This window comes from Rhopilema esculentum, chromosome 15, assembly GCF_057945365.1.
Source record: "Rhopilema esculentum isolate cy_ngs chromosome 15, ASM5794536v1, whole genome shotgun sequence".
Classification (NCBI taxonomy): Eukaryota; Metazoa; Cnidaria; class Scyphozoa; order Rhizostomeae; family Rhizostomatidae; genus Rhopilema; species Rhopilema esculentum.
The window spans coordinates 2346485-2370333 of record NC_142829.1 but is presented as its reverse complement, the minus strand read 5'-3'; the positions used below and the strand labels follow the sequence as shown (position 1 = coordinate 2370333).

General features: G+C 35.8%; 3 protein-coding genes across 4 annotated transcripts; 2 read left to right on the top strand and 1 right to left on the bottom strand.

Moving 5' to 3' along the window:
• Positions 1–23: 23 nt before the first annotated feature.
• LOC135685429 (uncharacterized) lies at positions 24–9475 on the top strand. 2 transcript variants are annotated; one of them, XM_065201367.2, is made up of 6 exons: positions 24–894; positions 5609–5679; positions 6667–6713; positions 7158–7245; positions 7990–8100; positions 8450–9475. In XM_065201367.2, the coding sequence occupies exons 1-6, from the start codon at positions 404–406 to the stop codon at positions 8947–8949; spliced, it is 1308 nt and encodes a 435-aa protein (XP_065057439.2). In that variant the 5' UTR covers positions 24–403; the 3' UTR covers positions 8950–9475. The 2 variants fall into 2 exon arrangements, with proteins under 2 accessions (XP_065057439.2, XP_065057440.2); XM_065201368.2 differs by having other exon boundaries at positions 7161–7245; positions 8450–8949.
• Positions 8764–14982, bottom strand: LOC135685427 (pseudouridylate synthase 7 homolog). Its single transcript, XM_065201364.2, has 6 exons — positions 14398–14982; positions 13413–13934; positions 12616–12920; positions 11854–11920; positions 11475–11706; positions 8764–10979 (listed from the first exon to the last, which is right to left on the bottom strand). The coding sequence occupies exons 1-6, from the start codon at positions 14942–14944 to the stop codon at positions 10730–10732; spliced, it is 1923 nt and encodes a 640-aa protein (XP_065057436.2). The 5' UTR covers positions 14945–14982; the 3' UTR covers positions 8764–10729.
• A 3-nt stretch (positions 14983–14985) lies between these two features.
• LOC135685433 (pyrroline-5-carboxylate reductase 3) lies at positions 14986–23501 on the top strand. Its single transcript, XM_089112754.1, has 6 exons — positions 14986–15221; positions 16995–17174; positions 18325–18466; positions 18810–19018; positions 19641–19826; positions 22311–23501. Exons 1-5 carry the CDS (start codon positions 15057–15059, stop codon positions 19782–19784), a joined length of 840 nt encoding a protein of 279 aa, XP_088968880.1. The 5' UTR covers positions 14986–15056; the 3' UTR covers positions 19785–19826; positions 22311–23501.
• The last annotated feature ends 348 nt before the right edge of the window (positions 23502–23849 follow it).

Genomic DNA, 23849 nt, shown 5'->3' with positions numbered 1-23849 from the left:
TGCAGTTCAGTACAGATGGTGTCGTGCTGCACTCATCCACGTAAAAACGTATGCATTTTTGTAGTGCGCGTTTGCAGATATCTACAGAAACAGGTTTAAGCTGATAATGCAAGAGAGAGTATTTTAAGGACACCCTTAATGCAGCTCATCAAGGAGTCGGTTGAAACCAGATGTCATGCTTCCGAGTCTTTTGAAAGAGGCTAAGTCAATCTTCTAATCTTTGTTGGTCTTTGTTCTGCTTCTGGCAAGACGTATTTGAACATCCGTGCTGTTCAATTAACACAGAAACAAAGCTTGTATCGCGCAAGATTATCCTTGAATTCCATTCGAAGGCTAGCACCATTGACGACATAGCCCACATTAGGAGCAGCAGATACGGCTAGGCCGTGGATTCGCTGACACAATGGCTCTAGACAGAGATATTTTACCGCGAAATCAATCTTTAAGCAATAACTCGATAAAAAATCCCAAACCGAACCGTGATCTGAGAGTGGAATATTCATCTGTGAAGCAGGAAGCTCGTATCTCGGATAAAACTGATGCACAAGTGCGGTCGCAACCAATAGGACTTATTTATTGTGCACCCAAATTGAAACGCGTTTTAAAAGTCGTCTGGACGCTTATTTTGCTTGCTTACGTTGTTGTTTTGCCGGTATTAGTTATGATTTTATTTCGAGACTATTCAGAAAGCATACAGCGGTTGGACAGTTTACAAGAACGATGGAAGTTGCACATTGACCAAGAGTCGACACAGGAAAAGAATAGACCCAAGCGAAACGCAGCGAAAGCAATGAGAGAAGCTTTTAATGTCCATAGAAACTGTTCTGCCACTATCCAAGAATTCAAAAGAAAATTTCATTTTACAGAGCTTAAGTTGAAAGCTCATCAAAAAAGGTTTGTTGTCTAGTCAACATTCTAGCTAATTTGTGAAGCGTTAAACAAACTGTTCATTCTTACAGATGTCATAAAAGATTTTTAAACGTTTTTTAGCCTTGAGTCAAACCCGTGAATACCTTCTTTATTTAATAAACCTTGCAGGCTTCAGACAACATACTGAGGTCAAAGATAGCGGAATTCATTCTCTGATTACTAATTCAAAACAGTAAATAAATACTAATTCATTCTTTAATATTAAGCGATGTATGACCAATTAAAATTCCAAATTGCAAGATCTAAACTAGATTGTGGCAGGCAGCAAACCAGCAGATGGGCGATTTTGCTGTTTCTTTGCTAGCTTCTAAGTACGGGTTACATAAACCAGTTATTTGCCATTTAAGTATTGATTGCTATCTCAACCACCACCTATAGTTTGATGGTCGATTAAGTTGGCACTTGCCTATACTCGAACCCGTTATTTTCAACTTCGGATTTTATACATGTCGCTTTGTGCAGCGGCAAATCCAAAGCCAGTTGTTTAGAACGCTTTTGAATTGTTTTCATCCCAAAGCCTGCGTCAGTAGTCAGGCAGTGAAGTTAAGAAAACACGGAGCCAAAGTTGATCTCTTGAACCGTAAGCCGATTTTGTTGTGTGTTTAAGAAAGCGAATTTCGTTAAAGAAATCTTATTCGCTTTGCAAACCGTTTGGATACCGAGATGAACAACAAACCAGCAGTCTTATCTTAAGTCGAATTCCTACATGGTCTCACAAATATAGACGCAATTGTTCTGGTATTTTCTATTCAAACCAAGCAAATTTCTCGTGTTTTCGACCTTTGCGAAATGATGAAGGATTAATTTTAAAATGGCATTAGCTCTGATTTGGGTTAAGGCACGAGAAAAGGTCGCTTATTTCCTTCTTACGCTTCACATCTCATCACCTGCATTATGCATTTGTATCGAAGAATTGACTTAGGAATCTCGGCGAACCACTTGAGGATTTCCTATTTCCTCGACATGTATGTATGGCAAAACAAGTTGAAGAAACATGCAAACATTTTTGCTTAAAAACCAGCATTAGAGTTGTGTTCTTCACCTGTAAAGGACCAATTCGTTTTCGAAATCGATTCAAGATTGATCTTAACTCGTTTTCTTTATCATTTGCCTTTTAGTCCCAATTCATTGTTCTCGATTATATTTAGGTTTAAGTATGAATAAGATTCTTAAAGTGACGTGTTAAGTCATCTGTGTTCGATTCCGTTATGTACCTATTGTGTCCTTGTCAAAATGACATTGAGAGAAAATGAAACGGAGCCGTATACAGGCGAGAGAAGGTCCCTCGAGGGTCAGCTATTATCTATATACGACAATTTTGTAGCTAACATAGAGAAGCCAACTGTCATGAGCTGCTTTCGTACTGTTGTTTCGGCTTGGCCATTGTTTGTACGTCGAAGACATGTAACCTTCATGCCTGTCTATCAATTTTGGTTTCCAAAATTCCTTTCCCATATAACAGTGTTTGCTATCCTTATCCAACAGTGTTTGCTATCCTTATCCAATAGACCGTTACGTGATAGAAACCTAACTATCGAATCGACCTGCATTTTTACAGAAGCTTTTTTGCGACAGTCCCACCAACCAACGATTTTGCCGACCAGCTTTAGATTGGCACGCAGGATAATAGATAAATTAAGAAAGAAAGAAGGGTGTGGCACACCCAACCCGTTCTTCAGAAATTCTTGCTGGTAGCATTGATTGTTGATCTGGATGATAAGGAAATTTGTCAGAAGATTGATGAACGTTGAAAACATTGTTTTAAGATGTGTTACAAATACAGAAAGATATTGCCTTGCTAGCAGATTTTACTTTTCATGCCTATTGTTTGTGTGTCAGAATAAATATCCTTGTCCGAGGACAATTGGCTGTTTTCCAAGGAAAGGCCTGTTATAGACAGCGAAAAATGTATAAGGGTCTGTGGTTTCTGTCTAACTGAGAGAAAAGGTTAATTCTTTCGACAACACTTTATGTCTACGAAAGGCCGCAGTCAGATTCTTGGGCCCACGCAATTTAAATGTTGTTTATTTCAAATAGGCGATCCATTAATCACTTAATCTGGTTGCATCTAGAAAAAAAACTACGTCAGAAAGTCAAGCTTCGATTTAACGAGAACGTTCCCCAATGTGATCACTTTGTGCCTAAAGAAGCGAAACAGTTTTCTTGCAGTAGCATAGGAAGGATAGAATTTGAGGTATACTATTGTTGGAGAACAAAAAGTACAAAGGGGGTAATTCATTGGAAACAGAAGATTCTTAAGTCATATATTTTTTAACTAATCGTTGGGTCAAAACTCTTTAGATTTCACTCAATTAGAGTTTAAAAGTTGCACTCGATTTGCAATGACTTGTACAGTTTAAACATTGTATCACAACATCGAAAGGATGGGTTTTTTAAATAATGTTAGATTGGCCAGTAAAAAGGACGTTGTACATGTATCGCCAAAGCAGGAAGATAGCATAATTTATCTGTCTAGATGGACGAATTGATCGACTGCATTGATGAACTATGTAACAATAATCACAATGGAATATCGATGTCTAAAATTTAGTAGGCTTTTTATTTTGCTTTGTATATGCCGTATAATGATTCCTATCGGTGTAGCTCAACTGGTTTCGTTAATTTATCAAAAGAAGACTTCGCTGATGATAAAAGTAATTTTACATAAATTCAGATAACCGCTAACAGAAACAGTGTTATCGTTTACTAATCACAGTAACTTCAATTTAATCTTTCCAGTTCAAAAATGTTTTTGTAAATGTTTTGTGCAACAGCATCCTAAATTCGCATGTGGTGATTTGCTAAATCCGGTATCTTATGTCAAAACCACCTCATACAAACAAATTTAGCGTAGAACCTCAAATTGAACGAACTCGTGAAAAATTAGATTCGCAATCAACGATACAGCAAATCCTCGTGAAACATTTAATCCTTCAATGATAAAAACGAGCGATTATTGATGGGGATTAGAAAAATTTCCTTCAGTTGCTTGGCTTCAAAAGTCAGGTTCTTAGTTTCAACTTCTAAAAGCTTTGTTGCCGTAGACACATGTTAGACTTATCTACGAATGGCATCTTTGTGGTTACTGAAATAACGCCATTTGTGCTTATCACCTGCGTGTCATAGGCTTAGTTTGATGAACGACATGATGCTCAAGCAAGTGAAAGCCACAGATTTTTGCATTAATCAAGAAGGTCGTCTGCTAGAAATGAACGTAAGTGGTACCTCAAGGATCCTGTTTGATTACAATAATGTTTGTACGAAAACGAAGTGCCTCGAAGACGCGGTATCACTGCAATAATGTTTGCAGGAAAAGCCTTTAGCCTGTAGATGTGAAGTGCATTGAAAGATTTGTCGTGATATTTTAGGTTTCTTTAGACAAACACAGAGTATGGTTTTTCAGGAATTTGAGTTTGATTTTTCAGGCTTAAACGAATATTCGAATTAAATTTATGCCACAATAAACAGAAAGATTGAATTTTGAGATTTTTAATCATTCTCAGTTGCATATCTCTGAAACAATTTCTTTCACAAACATTTTAGACTAAGTTTTGCACTCTTGCATTGACCTTTTTTCCACAATTGTGTTATCTGACAACTCTCCCACCGTTTGCATCTCGATAAAAGAGAATTCAAAAGCTTTCTCATCCTTTTATCGACCCGTTCTTCCAACGCTTCAAGACACAAGCTATTTATACTAAAAAGCGGAGACACAACATTCATATTGTGATGGTATTTGACGCAGAATTTTTTTTGAAAATATAATTTGATTTGATAAAGGCAAGCCTGCGATTAACCCGGAATCGTCTTAAGATCAAAGGATCTAAGAATCGTTCTTAAAAGTGGCCCAACAAGCCAATTTCTCCACGATCACTTTGTAAACATAATTTCCAGCTGCTAGGTTCGTAAATAATTCCCTCAGTTTTAAGACATGTTTTGAATAAACTTTGATATATTTATTGATTTCAAGCTGAGAATCATTTAAAAAACGGACTCTGTCGCAGATGTTTTTTATTGTTGGAAATCTAAAGGTTGAAATCCCCAAGGCAAAATCTTCCTATGGTGAGTCAACGTTAATTCACCACGGCTTCAGTGCTATTCACTGCTTCATTCATCCTTCGTTTTGATCTCGCTGCACTTTAGATCACGCAGTCACGTGATGCTTAGTCACAAGTTCATGGAATGGCTAAATTGATTTTGAGTGGAGAGTCTATAGAACTGGACGGATACTCTGATATAAAAATCATCCAGCCTCAATGACAGAATTTATGGGGGTTGAATGTAGGGTTGCCGTTTTTGCTACTGTTCAGAAGGAAAAGGTGATGGAATGGGGTAACGATATCATGAGGACTACCGGATTACTGGTCTACTTTTCTCAGACTGACATAACTTTAGGCATATGAATGCTTGTTATGCAAGACTTTCAATGAATTAAGCGAACATTTTAACAGTTCAGTTGTTAGTCAAATTTTCGGAAAAAGTTGTTATTTTGTTTTTTTATTTTGAATTATTGACACGGGTTAGGTGTGCCTATGATTCGAAGCCTCTTTGCTGAGCTTTAATCCCCCCTTCCGGCCTACTTCAAGGTAATTTTTACATTTCAATGTCATGTTTTTTTTAAAATTATATTTATCTGCACTTCACTGATTACTTGAATCAAAATCATTTTCCTTCGTAGAATACAAAGACTAATAAAAGCTGGAACAAATAGTACCGTGTGTTTATGCAAGCAACTATTAGCAGCTCCTGGTAAGTTCATTGCCAATAATCTATCCGCATTAAGTTCATTGTTCATTGCCAATAATCTATCCGCATAAAGTAATCTATCCGCATTACTGTCAAATCTTTGCAGCCTCGATGCCTTCTTATGCTTTTCCTCCGACTTTATCAAAAGATTTATGCTGGAAGGCGTAGAAATCCTCCAAATCTAAAGACCTTTCTAAACTTGGAGGCGAAACTTACGATAAGCTTCCGATAGCATACTTCCAAGAAGGCTTTCTGGGTTATCGTAACGAATAAATCAAGCTTTTAGCGACCAAACAACCACTTGGGACTACTTGGGCAACCATCTCCATGCTCCGGCGTCCCTGACATAGACATCGGTACCAGGGACAAGAGAAGAAACGGCTTCTAAATTTTTGCAAGTGCCCATTTAGGACAAGAAAATCTTCCTCTAAGGTTGAATTTTTACTGTCATAATAGTGTCCTATTTGCCGGAACATCTTGGTGACTGAAGGTCACGATGAGTTCCCTTCCAAAATTCATGTCCTTCCCTAAGATGTGAATTTGTCCTACGTTCATGGATATCAATCATACTGTGGAGGGGGGCTACGCTCCTTCTTAGCAAGCCGGTATATGTTTGTTTTGGCAAGTTTCTCACTTGCCAATGTGCATTAACCCATTATTATGCTAATGATTTTCAATCAATGAGCAATTTCTGTTAGCCTTTTAGACTCAGTGAATCATTTTAATGATTTCATATGCACAACAGTCAATCGTTTGCACAGATGCAAGTATGTAGGGCTGGACTATGGTTATGGGCTTGGGTGTGGCTTCTAGACGTATTCTACAACACACCCTACAAAGTTTCAAATCACTACTAAACTCACATTTTTTCGACTGGCTTGTGATTTTTTCCTATTATTCCTTTTTTGTATAGTCCCTTGAATCTAGTATAAACTTCTCTTTTTCCATGCATTATAACTTCATACAATTATGTTACTCATTCTCTTTTAGTTTGCACGTGTGAAGCAGCTGTCGAGGAGGCCCATGGCGATTCAAAGGTACTGCTCGCCTTGATTGTAGTCTCATTCTAAGAATTGGTAACAATTCCTGGTTTTAATATGAAATTTCAGGTCTTGAAATAGATACAAAGTTGGCTGAAAAAACATTTGCTTACTCAGAAATCTGTAGTTTTAATGCTATGCAAGGAGTCATTAGTAGGTGCCAAACTCCATCGTAGCTCTGAAAAATTACCAGCTATCGTGGCTTACCCTTAAGTATATTTTCATTGTGTAGACAATCTGCTTTTTAACTCTAAATTAAACCTTTGCTCTCTTTTTACTTTATTTATATCTTGCCCAAATCACCCAAATCAGACGTAATCCTCCATCATTCAAATTTAATGGAGTTTCATACAAGGATTCATCATGTAAATACACCAGTTATTAATCTCTGAAGAATTTTAATTGTGCCACTGTTTTATTCTTGATTCTCATTTATTGAAGAAGAGGGGTCCACGTGGACCACCAGGTGATCGAGGACCACAGGGAGACACTGGCACAAAAGGGCCTCGTGGACCATCTGGAAAGCCAGGTATGAAACTCCTTCCGAAATTGACCTTCCAAAAATAATTCTTCTTGTTTTACCTGTACCTCATTTAATGTATTTACTGAGTGTTTAATTTGCGTCATACTTGGTAACGAGAGAAATTGGTTTCAAACTGAGCACCTCGAAAATTTCGTATTGAATGTTAGTACATCCTAGTTGGAGAGAGTATTATTGAGCACTTCAAATACTTGGCATTAGGAATTAGTCAACTGTATCCTCTTTACCTCAAGCTTCATGAACATATTATACTCTTAACATATTAGTCTCTCAGCCTAGATTTTCTCGTATTTGAATCCAGTATTTTTATTTGGTTGGTGTTAGAAAGGAGCATAACAACATTCTTTATGAAAATGTTATAACATTATTAAGTAAGCCCGAGACGACTGCAATTTCTCTAGACTTAAGAAGGAAGAAAAGCAGCATAACAACATTTGCTCCTAGACTTTCTTAATATCTATTGCTTTAAATGACAAAGTGTTAAATAAGCAGAAGTAGCGAAATGCTTGTTGTTTCCCCCACTGGAACTATCTTTAGCTACAGCAAAACTTAGAAGTAAGAGAACAGCATTGTGTTCACGAGAATCTACCCTATACGGCAGCGTCTTTTGTGCAATAATCTTCTGCTATTTCGCTTGATTTATTCCACAATTGAATCCAAAACTCAGCCCTTATCATACCACCATTCATGTCCTAATGTAGAATTTGTAATCAAAATAATTTTGCATACAAGGTGTAAATGGAACATGCAAATTGAGAACACTGGATGAAATCAAAATATCAACAACCTATTTCAGATGGGGTCGAAAAGCGTGCCCAAAGAGTGCCGTCACAGTGTTTGGAGGTAGAATAATTTGTGTTTTTTTCGTTATCAAAATTCACTCGTAGCAAAAGGTAACCTATCTAATCCATTTGATCTATTTTGAAGATTTTGACAGTTCGATTTTTTGTAAGGAAATACCAGGGGGGCTTAAGAAAAGTTCTTTAAACCAATATCTGTTCGCTCTATTAGAGTAATTGCTCGACAACTTGAATTTCATGGGGAAGAAATTTGGTTCCAATGATCGAAAATTCAAAGGATTAAAATTGGGTAATGCAATTGTGTTCTTGTGTCGCATTTTGCCTCCCTCATGCTGTCGTTCTCAAGAACTGTGACACCAATCCCATGTTCATCAAGATTATTCTACTTTTAGGTTATATGGCGTCTTCAAAAACCAGGCCTCGTCGCACTGGTGGTGGTACAAACTATGTTTGTTTGCCATCCACAAACATAACGTACTCGAATTTCAATCTGGATCCGCTTTCAAGCTTGGTGACGTCATCTATTGACGGTGTAAAGTATGGCAATAAGCATCTCTTTAAAACAAAGTTAGTGCATACCCTAGATAGGCTTGCGCTGTGCTCAGTGTGTCAACGCTTTCGAAAGACAACCTCCTTAATGATCCCAGGCAACAGTACTTGTCCCAAAGACTGGACGTTCGAGTATCGAGGCTTTTTAATGGCAGATTCTGAAAAGAGGACTGATTTTATCTGCGTAGATGAAAGTGCGGAGGGTGGAGGCAGTAGTCTTTCTACAGATCTGCATATTGGGACACTCGTGTACGTCAACGCCAAATGGCCTAACTGCTTTGCTAATAAATGTGCTACGAACAGTGGCACAAAAACGTTGAGATGTGTGGTTTGCTCCATGTAAAATTTAACATTGAATGTCAAATGCATCCATGAAACGATCAGGTCTTGATGCAACGGGCTGATTATTACTGAAGTGGATCTTACCCGCATTGGCATTGGGTCCAATGTTCATTATTGCTACGTACGAAGACGCCCAGCACGCTATCTTTCGTTTTCATAGAGACAGCACCTTTATGCAGATACAAAAAGCGTTTTGGTTGAAGTTAACTGACGTTTTCTTTGGTGTGAAATTCAGCGTAATGGAATAATTTGTAAAGACAGAGAAACCACTGAAAATGGCTCTCACTAAAAATGCTTTTTCAGATGTAATGTCTACGGGAAAACTGTTCAGCTTTGCTGTATTTCTAACTCAGGCCTTGTCCGAGTTTTGAAAAACATTTTTCTTCGTTTAGGTCTCTTCTGAAATAACAGACCTACGCAACATTGAAATTTCAGTAGTGTATATTAATGAATTATTGTAAAGCAAGTTGCTAACTTGAATCGTATAGCGAGTGAGGAAAACATCAATGCATATGATTCAAAATTGATTTTTATTTAGTGTCATGGACCCTTCTGAAGCATTTGGAAACGTTTCGGAACTCAGAGAATATCTTTGCGCCCATGTGCCAAAAGGTTGCTTAACCTGTCATCATATTCCAGGATCAAAGACAGCAAGGAAGCTAATAAAAACAAAACTAAGAAACTCCACCCAGACCCCACCTTATTTTCATAGCTAATCTAAGGAACTGGTATTATATAGATACCGGTAACAAGAAACCGGAACCCGTAACTGGTCTTTTAGTTAAGGAAGCGGAACCAGAAACGGTTTTCATTGTTAATCTAAGGAACCGAAATTACATAGATACCCGTAACTGGTCTTTTAGGTAAGGAACCGGAACCAGAAACGGTTTTCATTGTTAATCTAAGGAACCGAAATTACATAGATACCCGTAACTGGTCTTTTAGGTAAGGAAGCGGAACCAGAAACGGTTTTCATTGTTAATCTAAGGAACCGAAATTACATAGATACCCGTAACTGGTCTTTTAGGTAAGGAACCGGAACCAGAAACGGTTTTCATTGTTAATCTAAGGAATCGAAATTACATAGATACCCGTAACTGGTCTTTTAGGTAAGGAAGCGGAACCAGAAACGGTTTTCATTGTTAATCTAAGGAACCGAAATTACATAGATACCCGTAACTGGTCTTTTAGGTAAGGAAGCGGAACCAGAAACGGTTTTCATTGTTAATTTAAGGGTATTCTCCAGCGAAGGACGAACACTCTTATGAACTCTGCCTGTAGTATGACTTGCACTTAACGCCATAAAACACCAACAAATACACCGTTTAAGTAGACAGACATTCACCAATTATCATAGCTTTCATTCATCGTCTCTAATATCATAATTTCAATTCACCATCTTCTCAAGCATTCTCCTTCAAATTCAACTGCCTTAAAACATCCTGCTTAAAAATTTAGTTCTCGTGTTGTGTAAAAGAAAGTATAGGAAAGAAATTCATGTATTGCATAAAGATGCTTCTTTTGCAATGGCGATTTAAAAGAATAGGACTCAGTTAGCTGTAATGCACCTTTGTGAAGCCATTCACAAGGATATTAATAACACACATTGGTATTTTTGAACGACTTTAAGCGATTTACTGAAAGTTGTTATTCACAAATTAAACCCCTTCTATTCAAAGGTATACTGAACGAGCATTTGTTTAGATCCGAAGGAGGCAACATTGTAAAGGACACAAATCTTGGATTAGCACGAAGAGATATCAAAATGTAAAACTCCCTTTTTACACATTGAGTTCTATGTTACTGTGTGTGGATGTGTCCATTTTTGTGATTTCTCGTATTACCATTGTCGCATAAGAGGATGTTGGTAAACTAAACTCCAACTTCAATGCTTTGAGATTCCCAGACTCATTCCCACTTGGAATCTCTTGTCCATGAATAACATCCAAGTCAGTTTGCCAGAGAGGCACTCTGTAGTCATCATATGCAGCAATTGACCAACTGATGTTGCTTGGTCGGGCGATCATGAATCTTGAAAATACAGTCAGAAGAAGCAATTAATAAAGAAAGTTCAGGGTTGGAACTGAAGCTATAACTAAAACTTTGAGGTGAGGAAAGATATGTTCCCAGCACAAGAAAATTCTAGTCTGCACAGACATATACTGATTCCTCTGCCAAAGGAATACTCTACTGTCAAGAATCTTGTAACGAGATCTGCTGTTCAACCAAAAATCATTTTGCATGAAAAAACATCCAGGAATTTATGCAATCAGCTACAAGATTCCACAATAACAAATTGATTTTACTAAATTGATTGGACCAAGCAGCAAATCAACAAAATCTATGCTGCACAATGCACAAACATTTGGGAACATTGTATAAGCACTGCATCCATGGGTTTGTTTTGGTAAGGAGCCTGCAGATGCTTCTGCAAACAATCCATGGGTTATTACATTTTTCTGTCACATTTTGGGTTGTTACATTTCTCTATAAATTTTTTCATATGTTTACATAAGAGCATCTCACCTGTAGGCCCCTGACAAAGAGTATTCCTTGATTTGGTGCCGCATATCTTCCAAACTCAGGCCATCCAATGCAAGCAACTCAGAATACCATTCTTTGGCACCGAAGCCTGGATACGTAACATCATACCCGGGTAGTGGTATCACTATATCTGTAATTTTGTATGCCATGCTTGCCAAATCTGCCTCTGTCAGCATCTTCACTTGACATCTAGTCATACTTTCTGTTTGTAATCCTACAAAATACAAGAACATTGTGTAAAATAACAATCAAAACTTTGAAAATGAAAATTAAGGGTTAATGTGTTGGAGATCTTAATACTTCATTATGTGTAAATTTTCACAATAAGTCTTACCTAAACACTAACTGCAAAAGTTCTTACCTACGTTTCCATCTTCTGCATGTTTTGACAGAACAAGGTCTCCAGCTATTGGCTGCATCCCAAAAATCTGAAAGAAGATATTCATCTTTATAGGAAAATATTAAAAGTGATTTTTATGTGATACATCTATTAAAGATTTCAAATAAACCAACAGCTTTCTGATTATTCTTATTCTAATCAGTTTTAATTAGGATGAGATTTGTATAATTAATGTTCAAATAAAACTTTTGTTTTCTTAAAAGTGATTCAATTTTAATCACCCAGACCTATTGAAAAAAGTATGATAAAGAATAGCAGTGTCATTCTAATCTAACCAGTTTTAATTAGAATAAGGTGTACATAATTACTAATAATATTTGCATAATATAATTGACCATCATCTGTGATACCATTTTCTGAGAGCGCAACCAATCGAATTTTTTCAAAAAACATAACTAGCCATTAGCAATGTTTTTCTATAATTGCAACAGGTCTGTTTGCTTTGGAAGGACCAATAAGATTATAATCATCATCATCAAAGCATCAAGCAGGCCCACAAAGAGTAACCAACTCATTTACTGGAATTTGTTAGGCTGAGATAAGTATCTTCATATCTTAATGTATATCAAAATTTCCCTCCAACTCAAAACAAAAAAAGGCAATTGATTAAACAATTATACAGGCATTTTGATGCATCCATCAGGCCCCAAAGCAAGTTCCCCCTATCCCCTTCTTGTGGACTTGGCATTAAGTTTTGCTCAAACTTATAAACCTGCCAAATACCTTAATCCTTTTTGACACAATTTTATTCCAAATATAACTTTGATAGCTGTGTATGTACATCAATCGTGTATTCCTTGGAATTCCTTGAAATGAATTATAAAACGATTTTTCTCCTTGCTTGGCCAGGATGTCAAGAACTTTCCCTTCAATGCATCTCCTTTTCTTCATCATTTCTAAAGCACTTTTGCTGTCACCTGTTTCTAGCCAATGCATTTTAGCATTGAACACCAGCTTGTCCTCTTCAGGCCTAGGGCTCAATATGAGCTTGATCACTGATTCCCAGTCAGATCTCAGAACTGCTTTTCCTGAATAAGAAATCATACTCAATTTAACATTCAAATAATAAATTAACTTTTGGTTAAAAACAAGGCTATATTGTTGTTTGATGTTGTGTGATAATTACCAATGCTGAATTACCATAAAATAGATAGCAAAACATAAAATCTACTTGTGGTAAATAATCAAAAAAGGTTAAGAGACAAAGTACATAAATCTAGTTTCTTTGTTAAACCTAATGCTTTAAAGTTTTAACTAGAACTCAGACTGCAAGTTTGAAATTGAGGCATTTGTTCTTTATACGGAATAGTGTTTTGTTAGATTTTGAGCAAAATCTAAGAGGTATGGTGTCATTCCAATATTTTACCTGCTTAATTGACATGGAATGACCCAAACATAACATAAACATTCTCAGTGATGTCAATCATAATTTGATATCTTTTTAGTAACAGAAGATCAGCTGAATTCTGGTTTAGTAGCCCCTTTCAATAAATCTGTTAAATTAGATTTAAGATCCTTACCAACTTCAAACGTTGCAACAGATCCACTGCCAAATCTTTGCATCCCAAAATAGTTAATGAAACCACTGCCTCTCAAGCTTTCTATAATCTTAGACAACAATTCTTCACTTGCAGTTAGGGATATATTTCTTAACACTATTGAAAACTGATTTCCACTAAGATCTCCTAATTTCAAAGGAAAGCTTTTATATTCAAATGAACCAACTGCAATATTTCTAACTAGCTTGTTTATTGATGCCAATCTTTTGACATCAACTCTACAAGCACAAAGTTGCTGGGTTGTTATTGCTCTTTTGTCTTTTGTTCCTGAATATGAAAACACAGATGGCTTTACACGAAGTAAATCTGCAATTAAGTTTACAGCACTCATTGTGTCTCTATTTTCTTTATATAAAACAAAATGACAATATTGTGTTTGCTTGTTATCTCTCTGTTTCCTCTGCCTTTGTCTATTTTGATTTTTCTCCTTTAAGAAAACTTTGACCATCTTCTCTCCACTTTCATTCTCAAATGTTTCTGTATCTGAAATAAGCAATAAATTAAATAAATAAGTCAATAACATATTCTATAACTTAAAAAAATCTAGATTGGTTAAAGAAATTGATCTGTTGTCTTTTTTAGAGTTGATCATCTCAAACTTAACCAGACTAACAGATGGTATGAAAGCCCTGCATAATCAATTAATGATTATTTTATGATGTGAATCTAGCTTCTTTCCAATTTTGAAGTAAAAATGTCTTTAATGCAACTGTTAGAAAAAAGGTATGCTACGTTTTTTGGAACTACTTTGGACTCTAACTTTAAATGGCATTCAAAATGGTACAACTGTCACACATAGTCTAGGATCAGTGTGGCATGTGACTGCAATATAGACTAAATGAAACTTATTTTTCTAATCCAATTTTTAGAAGAATCCCTTTTATCCTCTTGAAAATTTCATAATCTAATTATATAAACGATGGGCACAAAATCTGAGTAAACAAACCAAGGTCTTGATAGTTTTTCTTTATAAACATATGCACCAGCTTTCTGTGTTCTTTGTCATTGTCTGCACTTAGAACTAAGAAACGATCTTTTATATCAGTTTGCTTCGAACCCGCGAGAAAATCATTTAATCTACCAAGATCCTCGAGAGTAAGTGGACCTTCAGCGTTCGTTTCATCTTTGTCGTCAACAGTATCTACATGGCAGCTTTCTGCATCCTCTTGGCATTTTCTCTCAGCTTCCAGGAATTCAATACTCGACAAACGCACAATTTTCCCGCTTTTATCTATCTCCCTAACAATGAAATCTGCATATCTTTGCTTGATAATGCCTCCTATACCAGGAGAGTCACATACATATTGGTCAATTCCTACATCGCTCTCGGAAAGACGCGGACCTATGTCCTTTACAAATTCGCTTTTTATTGTTGATTCTTTTTCAAGGTTTATATTTGCATCTTTACTACTATTCTTTTCTTCCAGAGACTCGTCATTACTGTCAATTTTAGCTCTTTTGCAGACAGGCTGATTCGTGACATCGTCGTCCATTTTGAAACCGGCGTACCTCGTGGGCAATAATTGAAGCCTCGTTCACGTTTTTTTCTAAGGGCCTAACAAGTTTGTGAGCGAAGGTGAACAGTTTCTTCCACAGACCTGAAAAATGGCTCAAGAAGTTGCGGACGCATTGCTGGAATGCAAAGTTGGATTCATAGGTGGCGGTAAAATGGCCCAAGCCATGGCGAAAGGCTTCATATCTTCAAAGATATTAAAGGCCTCGAATGTTTTAGCCAGTGCAAGAACTGAAGAAACCTTGTCTAAATGGACGGTAATTAGTATTTTCTGTCTCCAGCTGGTAGCAACTATTTAGTTCTGACCAAATGTTTGATAAGCTGGGAAGTAGCAAAAAATATAAGTCAAGGAACCAGTGCAGTATATATGGATTCCATATGGCAGCTGCACTCCTCATAAGTTCTTATAAAATTATCAATGCACTCTTATCTTGTACATCCGAAATATTGGTGTGGCCTTGGGTGTGGTTCAAATCTAAAATTTTTTTTAAATATGACAAATGACTTTTTAAATTTTTTCGTTACTGAGATTGGAAAAAAAGTGATTGTGTAATTCTAATTTAAATGATCTTTAAATCAGGGCTGTCGATAAGTTTTAGTGGCCCTGGAAAACTGCAAAGAACCCGGTCTGCAGAGTATGGCACTTTTCGACGAGATCTCCGGTGTGCACGAGCAAAAAGCCTGGTGTGCCGGTGTGCACCACAAAAAATGTCTGGTGTGCTGGTGTGCACCGACTATTTTCCCCTGTTGTGGTTAAAATTTGTGAATTTGCATTTCACCGTAAAAATGTGTGTGAAGTATACTGTTGAAGACAGCGCAAGTTTTTATTTGTATATTTGTCAAGTAAGATTCATGATATCTCAAATTGTTCATACACAACTGTGCTTGTTTATATCAGCTGAAATTTTCTATGGGACCACACCAAGCCACACCCATCTTAGTTGCCACACCCAAAAATACCTGGTGTGCAAGAGGTTTTGCACAAAAATATCTCCGATGTGCACATGCCATACTCTGCAGACTGGCAAAGAACACTGTTCCCTGCAAGTGAAGCGAGCAGAAAATTTTTTTCATCAGGTTCTTAACATTAGCTTAAATACACTTCAGAAATTTTTTTGCAGCCATTTTCTTGCAACTTGTTTAAAATGTTTTAATATTTTTAGGCATACTTATGTAACGTTTGATTAATTCCATTAATGATAGAATTTTAGTCATAAGTGGCCCTAGACCGCGAGGCCCTTGGACCCTTCTTGGCCTCACTGCTTGAGATAATCTTTTAGGATAAACATTATCTCTAAAATCATTCCTTTATTTGTGGAACCTTTAGGAATTTGAATAACAGCCACTAATGGTAGTGGTAGGTAATCATAAGTTCACAACTTTTAATCATTGAGTTTCTCTGAGATGTGAAATTGATGTAAACAGGATAAGTGCAGGGAAAATATGCACACACTCAAGAATCACTGGGAAATTTGGTGAACATTTGAGTGTGCACATTTATCGAAAATGCACTCTTGCACTCTAGGCAAATATTTTGTGCACTCCTGAGATCTCGTCAAAAACTAACATTTACAGAAAGGAATGAAAGTTGTGTGCATTAAAAGCACATTTAAATTCATTTTAGTTTTTTGGTATTTGGTATAAACATTAAACTGTGGCATTAAACATTAAACTGCAAGTTATGGGATGCAGTGTGGCCATTATTAATTTAGGGGATGGAGCCTGCACAGGGCTGAATTAAACCCTTGAACTAGGCAGCTTCTATATTTATATTAACATAGTGTTTGTTGCATGTTTTGTTATTTCATATCATGGTGCTTTTTTGCATCATCATTGAATTTCTTATTTAACACTCTTCTGAAGTTCTAGTTAAAAAAGCTCTTGATTTTCCTAAGCTCTCGATAGAGGTTATCAAGGACATTTTATTTAGAGGTGCGAAATAAAGCCCCTAGAGTTTTTAAGGGGCCCTTTTTGTAGAGCATCTCATTTTGCTTAGAGCAAGGCCCATATATGCAAAATTTTGCTTCTAGGATATTGGTTCTCATGGAACAAGAGACAACTGCAGGGTTGTACAAGAATGTGACATAGTGTTTCTCTGTGTAAAACCGTATCTTTTGGGGAAATTACTTGAAGAAATAAAGCATGTTGTAACTGAGAAGCAGCTGTTTGTGTCTGTTGCAGCAGGGGTGCCTTTAGAATTCATGGAAGAGGTCAGTAGCTCTATCTTAGCATTGCAAGTTCAAAGCTATTTGATTAAACATGTTGCAACATATGAACTGTTTTCATTTTGCCCAAATGCAGTATGACCATGTTATATTTTGCCTGGTAATTTAGGTTAATTTCAAATGCAGCAAGTTATATGTTATTTTACAAATGCAGCAAGTATAATATGTAAAATTGAAGAGGAAAAGTGGCAGTTTTTTGTATTTCAATTCTTAGTAACTTTGGTTCCAGGAGTTGTCTGTTTGGTTGATTTATTTTCATTTGTTTGGAAAATTCCTCCCTCTAGCTTTCCTTTTCCTTAGTGATCAGGCATTGCTGCTTAAAATGGGTAGTCAAATGTAGCAGTGTCAACTGTTACACTTTCAGTTCAGTTCAGTTCAGTTCAGTTCATATATTAATAATTCCACTACATACAATTTAATAATTACCAACAAGACTACAAGGAAATAAGACAATGTTCAAAGGAGATTAATACAATGATACAATATAAGAAGACAAAAGTGGGGAAAAATTGTATGCAGGGAATTACTTAAAGAAGGAGCTCTCTCAATATGTTAACTAATCAAGGAGAGAGCCACCCCCCCCCCCTATTTGAACACTGGAACATTTGAAGATATCAAAGCAGGGTTTTTCTTGGAATATTTGGTTAAAAGCAAAGCCAAAAATATCAAATTTAAGGAAAATTACAATGTGTACTTGTTCAAAACATATTCTCAGAAAAAAGTTAATGATTCCTCAATTTTTATGGAAATGTATCCTTTAAACACAGACTACAGTTGAAACCGACATTATTGATCAATACTAAACAGATTGATTCATTTGCAACAAGCTGTCAGTCAAGGACGTCTTTTCAGGGTTTTAGCAGTTAAAAATGATCAACATGCCACTTTCAAGAAGGCAAATGAAATTCTTGCTACACTAAAGCTGTAGCTTTTTGTTGCTGTAATTTGATGGTGATAAAATTATTACATTATAATTATTTTCATAAAATTTTCCATAAAAATGATTTCTCAAGCTAAGTGTCTCAGCTAGGTTGATTATTTCCAGCCCATCATATCTCTCAAACAGATTTTTAAATATTTTTAGAGGCTAACAAGATTTAAATTTATCATCTATTAATTCTTATCTTATCTTTAGGCTTTACCCAAAGGTTCAAGAATTGTCAGGACCATTCCTAACACACCATGTCTTGTCCAGTCTGGTGTGATTGCTTACACTCCAGGTGGCTGTTGTACTTCCACAGATGTTAAAGTTGTGCATCACCTTCTCAGTTCTGTTGGTAAGGAAATGATCTTTACATGAGACATTAATCCTTCAATAGCACTGCTAGTTTTATAAATTTTTTCAAATATGAATTTAGACAAATAAGACCAATTTTCAGATTCAATTTAATTTCTTTTTATTACCTATTACCTTTCTTGAATATTTAATCAGATATGCAAGTTGTTCTCATGTTTTCTAGAAAGTTGCAAGTGAATTTGAGTTATTGCAAGTTTAAGCTTAAAACCATGACAGAATGTTTTTTGAAATTTTGCAGATACACTTATTTGAATATTTGCATACAGAATAAAATTATAATTCTTAAAATAAAAATTATTTATATTTCTTTTCTTTTCATCCAGCCTCAGCTGAAAATGTGCCGGAGCCGCAGATAGATATAATCTCGTCTCTGTGTGGAAGTAGTGTTGCGTGGTTCTATATGATGATTGAGGGAGCATCAGATGGGGCTGTGAAGGTTGGTTTACCAAGAAAACTTGCTACTGAGTTGGCTGCGAGAGCTATGGTTGGTGCTGGAAATATGGTTTTGAAAACAGGAAAGCACCCAGGGGAGGTGAGGCTCAAAATCATTGGCAAATTTAGTTTGTTAAGTATAAGTTCAATCAAATAATAATTACAAACAGTGATGACTGGCAGCAGTACTGGTGGTACCAGTCTAGTTCAATTTTTGAAAGTTTGAAATGTTTTTCATTGGTATGATTTCGCTTTTTTCAAAAATGCAAAAAAACTAGAATGTTGTGAACAAATAGAAAAAAGAGCAGCAGACCCTCCTCATCTTAATTCTCCTTGAATTACTGGCATTGAATAAGCCTTCTGTGTACACCACGGTGCTAAATGTCATTCATCCAGTACTGTAAAGGGCTGTTCTATTGTCATTTATGAGTCAGCATGTCCTAAAACTTTCTATAGCCAAACAATGGAAAGTTTTCACAGTACTAGATTCCTCTTTCTTGTGATAAATAAATGCATACAAGTTAACAAATTTTTAATATAATTGTAAGAGGTGTAGAAATTTTTTTCAGTTTTGTGAGATTCGTAGTGATTCGAACACCTAAGCATCTTAATCAAATGCCAAGTGCCATTTTCTTTATCCTTAACCCATCAGCTTTTATGTCATATATCAGCTGATTCATAAGTTATTCATAGTAATTATTTTGCTTTTTATTTGCCAACAGCTCAAAGATGAAGTTACATCACCAGCTGGGTCAACAATTGTAGGTATTCATAGCCTTGAGAGGGATGGCATGAGAGGAAGTTTTATGTCTGCAGTTGAAGCTGCTTTTTTAAGAAACAAAGAAATGAATCCAAAATCAAAGTAGTACAACAGAATGTGGATAAAACTGCATTTCTTTTTAATGAAGGTATGTACTAGAGTCATTTTAAGATGTTGCAATGGGTTTAATGTGCATGTCTCAGGGGACCAGGGATCATATTTCTGATCTCATGTAAGCAATGTCTATTGGAGAATCTGTAAAGAGGCTGAAGGGACTTTGTAAGGTTGCATTTGATGACGAAGCAAATGGCTTTGGATTGGGTTTGTCAAGTAGACACAGGGAAGATTGAGCTGCAACACCTCATATATAGAGCTGTATTCTAAGGAAAGATGGATTTGGGCTTATAAATTGGTAAGACTTTTTTGAAATAAATGTCTAGCAAGAGAAGAAATGTGAGATTTCAAATCAAAGTTGAATGAAACAGAAAGGCCTAGTTGTGATAAAGAAGTAGAAATATCCAAATCAATACCATTCTTTGAAACAGAAGGAAAGACAACCTGTATGTTTCTGATGTGATTAAACCAAACAAGATTCTCATTTATTGTCAGGTCATCAGTAAAAAATTCAGCTTATATGTTTATTTGACTGGGGTTGTTGATAGCAGAATTATGCTGTGAATTGAAGGAGAAAGAAGAGCTCAGATAAGAGTAAGCACCAAAAAATGAATACTTGTAGCGGTGGAAGATAGAAGGTCAATAATGAATAAAAAAGGAGTTAACACAGAACCATGTGGCACATCAGAATTGATTGAGGGGGCTGGAAAGGTAGCCTTACACTCTTATTGCTATGGACATATCAGTAGATAGTCATCAGGAATCCAGCTTTATGGTTTCATATTTTTCGAAAATGTTTTGCTTGTTGCATTTTCACTGGTTGTCAGACACTAGAGTTGAGTTGTCTCATTGTTTAATTGATATTTGTATTATAAATTCTAGTCAGCACAATTTTAAGATAGCACAAAATAGCGAAAACATGACATATTCAAGCCCATTTTTATCAAACACCCTTCAGAGTATAATTATCGAATAGTGACAAAAAATAAGCAGAAAAATTATATCCAGATGTGGATCGAAAAAAACGTTTAGATAATAATTGCAAATATTTGTATCAAATATGCTTTTCATTATAGTAGGGTCAAACAAGAAATTCTTTACCTATAGAGAGTTGAGTAAGCCTTGCTTCTTAGCCATGTAAAAGATTGTTGCTTGGCTAAATTAAAGAAAAGTAGATAACAAGCACAGCGAGACATATTTTTGAATTTCTATTTCGACTCTTTTAATCTAATTTAACGACTAATCCATTGTTAAAAGCTGGCGAAATTGGTGAAACATCCCATGATCAGTTACAATCCAGGTTAGACCATAATCCGTAAGGCATAGTCAATGGACGCAAGTCATTTAGATAAAATCAGTTGTAAAAAATCATTTTAACGTTTCATCTCTAGCTAGAGTCATCTTCAGTAAAGTATTTAAAAAGAGCAACAATTTAACTATGAATAGGAAAGAATTCAACAATAAGAATCGTAGGTCATGTAACAGCATGTGAAAGAAGCAATCAGGACGTTGAAGAAGACTGAGAAGAGTAGTAGTAAACAACGTAGAGAAAATAAGCAAGGAGCAAAGGGAGAACAAAGGAAGGAAAGAAGGGAAAGAGAGTCAGAACAATTTCGTGGGAATAAATGACTGCTGGGAATTTAGCGAAGGTCTATCCCTGTGTACACGAAGGCTTTTGTGAATGAGTAAGTCTAAAGAGTTGTCTGTTTTCGAAAGAATAGAGGAATTTTTGGAAGTGGCTATATGTCTAGTTTTACCAATGTGTTCTTGAATGGAAGAGGAGCTAGGTAATTTTGCCCGTGTTGTTTAATTCCAAAGTGCTCTCTACAGCGAATCAAAAGATTGCCAGATGTTTCTCAATTGTAAATGGCGCAGCCTCTTCACGTAAATTTGTAGATAATGTTAGAACACCAATGGGGAGCAGGGTGATTCCTAAAGACGAACGAATTAGAAACACGTTGAGGATTTTTAGTTTTGTACTTGACACGAAATTAGTTCAATCCTTGTTCAGCCTCTACTTGACACGAGATTGATTTATAATTTGTTTGCAATTTCTAAATGACAATAACTGTTACCACTACATCAATTTGAGATGGTCCTTATTTGATACCTGGTATAAATTCGCTTTTTTATAGCATCTGTGGTTTGAGTAGCTTTTATTGAATCTGACTCCTCGCCAACTTTCACAACTTACCCTCCATCAACAATCGTCCTTTGTTCAAAAGCAGTAGTAAATCTAAATAAGTGACACCTGGCAACAATGGACAACTCAAAATACTATACCCATTTAAAATTTCGTAAAATAGTCAACACAATCCACTATGCTAGATTACTTTCGTATCAAATATAGTATTTTAATTTTATGTTTCTACTTATTGTGCCATTTTGAAACATGTGTCTCAAAATTTACACCTTGGTACAGTGACTTATTTTGTCTCAAAATTCCATAGGTCTCATTTATATATGCAACTTCCAATGTAGTTGTAGGCATCAATTTGTTTATGCCTTTTCTTTTCAGTTAAAATATCAATTGGTTGCGAAATAAAATATTCAGAGAAAGGCCTTGTAGCAGATAGCATGACGTTTGATCACTAACTGTGCCAACAGCTTGGATAAGGTACTGAAATTTAGTAGAGACTAAGTCTCGAATTATTCTCAAGCATTCACCTGCAGTTCTAAATCAGCATAATATTTTATTGTCTTGGGTAAATATGCTTCATTTTGGTTTTCGTTTGCGTACATATGCTCTTCATACCTTCACTTGACCGTCGTTCAGGAAAGACAGAGGGTTTTCATAGGGCTTTTCTCTTCAAAAATCGAATTCATATATTTCATGAATACTTAAAACTGAAATGGGAAACAGCAGTCATTCAAACTTGTTTGAATATAGTTGAGTTATGTTTTGAACATTATTTTATGTCAGATTTTAGTTGATGTGTTATTAAGCTAGATCAAAACGGAGTTGCTTACCATTACCTGTTTAGAATTTCTTCCCAGACTAACAGGAAATTGTTGTTGTATTTTTGTAGGAATGATTTTATCAGCATTCATTAAACTAGCGTAAAGAATGTATGAGTTTCAATTAATCTAGGTTTTTGTCATTCAATGGGTACGACTTATTTATGAGTAAACAATTAGAATAAAAATATATCTTGAAAGGAAATCATCAATAAATCTCTCTCTAAAGTCTTCTAATTCGTCATCAGTTATCATTCGCTAGTATTACCATCACAGTTGTCATTTTCGACCTGGTCCTGTCATCAACATCGTCATCAACATTATAATCATCGTTGTCATCATCAACATCAGCGTCATAATCATCTTCATGATCTAATTTCTTTACTTGGTATTTTGAAGTTAAAAACCACGGAGCCAGAGAGGCCAATTCAATCATTTGCAGCATAGTAGCCGAACAGTCTTTTCATCAAAGGAATTAAACTGCTTCTAAAACTGGATTTTTTATTATAAAAAATATTGAAAGAGAATATTAAGACGACTTACTTCTACCAACACTAATTTCTTTTTCAAACCGACTTGGAAGCAATCCTTGTGCCATTTTTTAACTGCTGTTATTTGCGAGTTAATATTAAAAAGTCAAAGTCAATTTAATTGAGGTTGTAATTGAAGGCTTAGCTTAATATTTTGACATTTATTTTAACTAAAAGCGGATAACCCATCGAGCCAATTAGTTATAAACATGATTTTAGGATATTTGATTTTTTCTGAATCCTGTCATAGTCTGAACCAGTTTTAAAATCTGCTGCTCAATCGAGTTTGGGTTTGTATGGAAATTCTCAGACAGACGTCTATGAAATCAGCTTCTAAGGAAAACATTCAGCAATAACAAGTTGACTTTACTAAGCATATCAAGTAGCATAACCAAATATTCTATCTGTGTACACTGCAGAAACATTTTGTATAAAAAAGAACATTTTATAGGGCTGCATCCAAGGGTTTACTTTGGTGGCATCTTAAAATGCTTTTGCGTGGTTTCTCCTTGGCTTTGCCTCTTTGTAAAACCGTTTTAACACTCCTTTCATTGAGTAAGCCAAGTGTC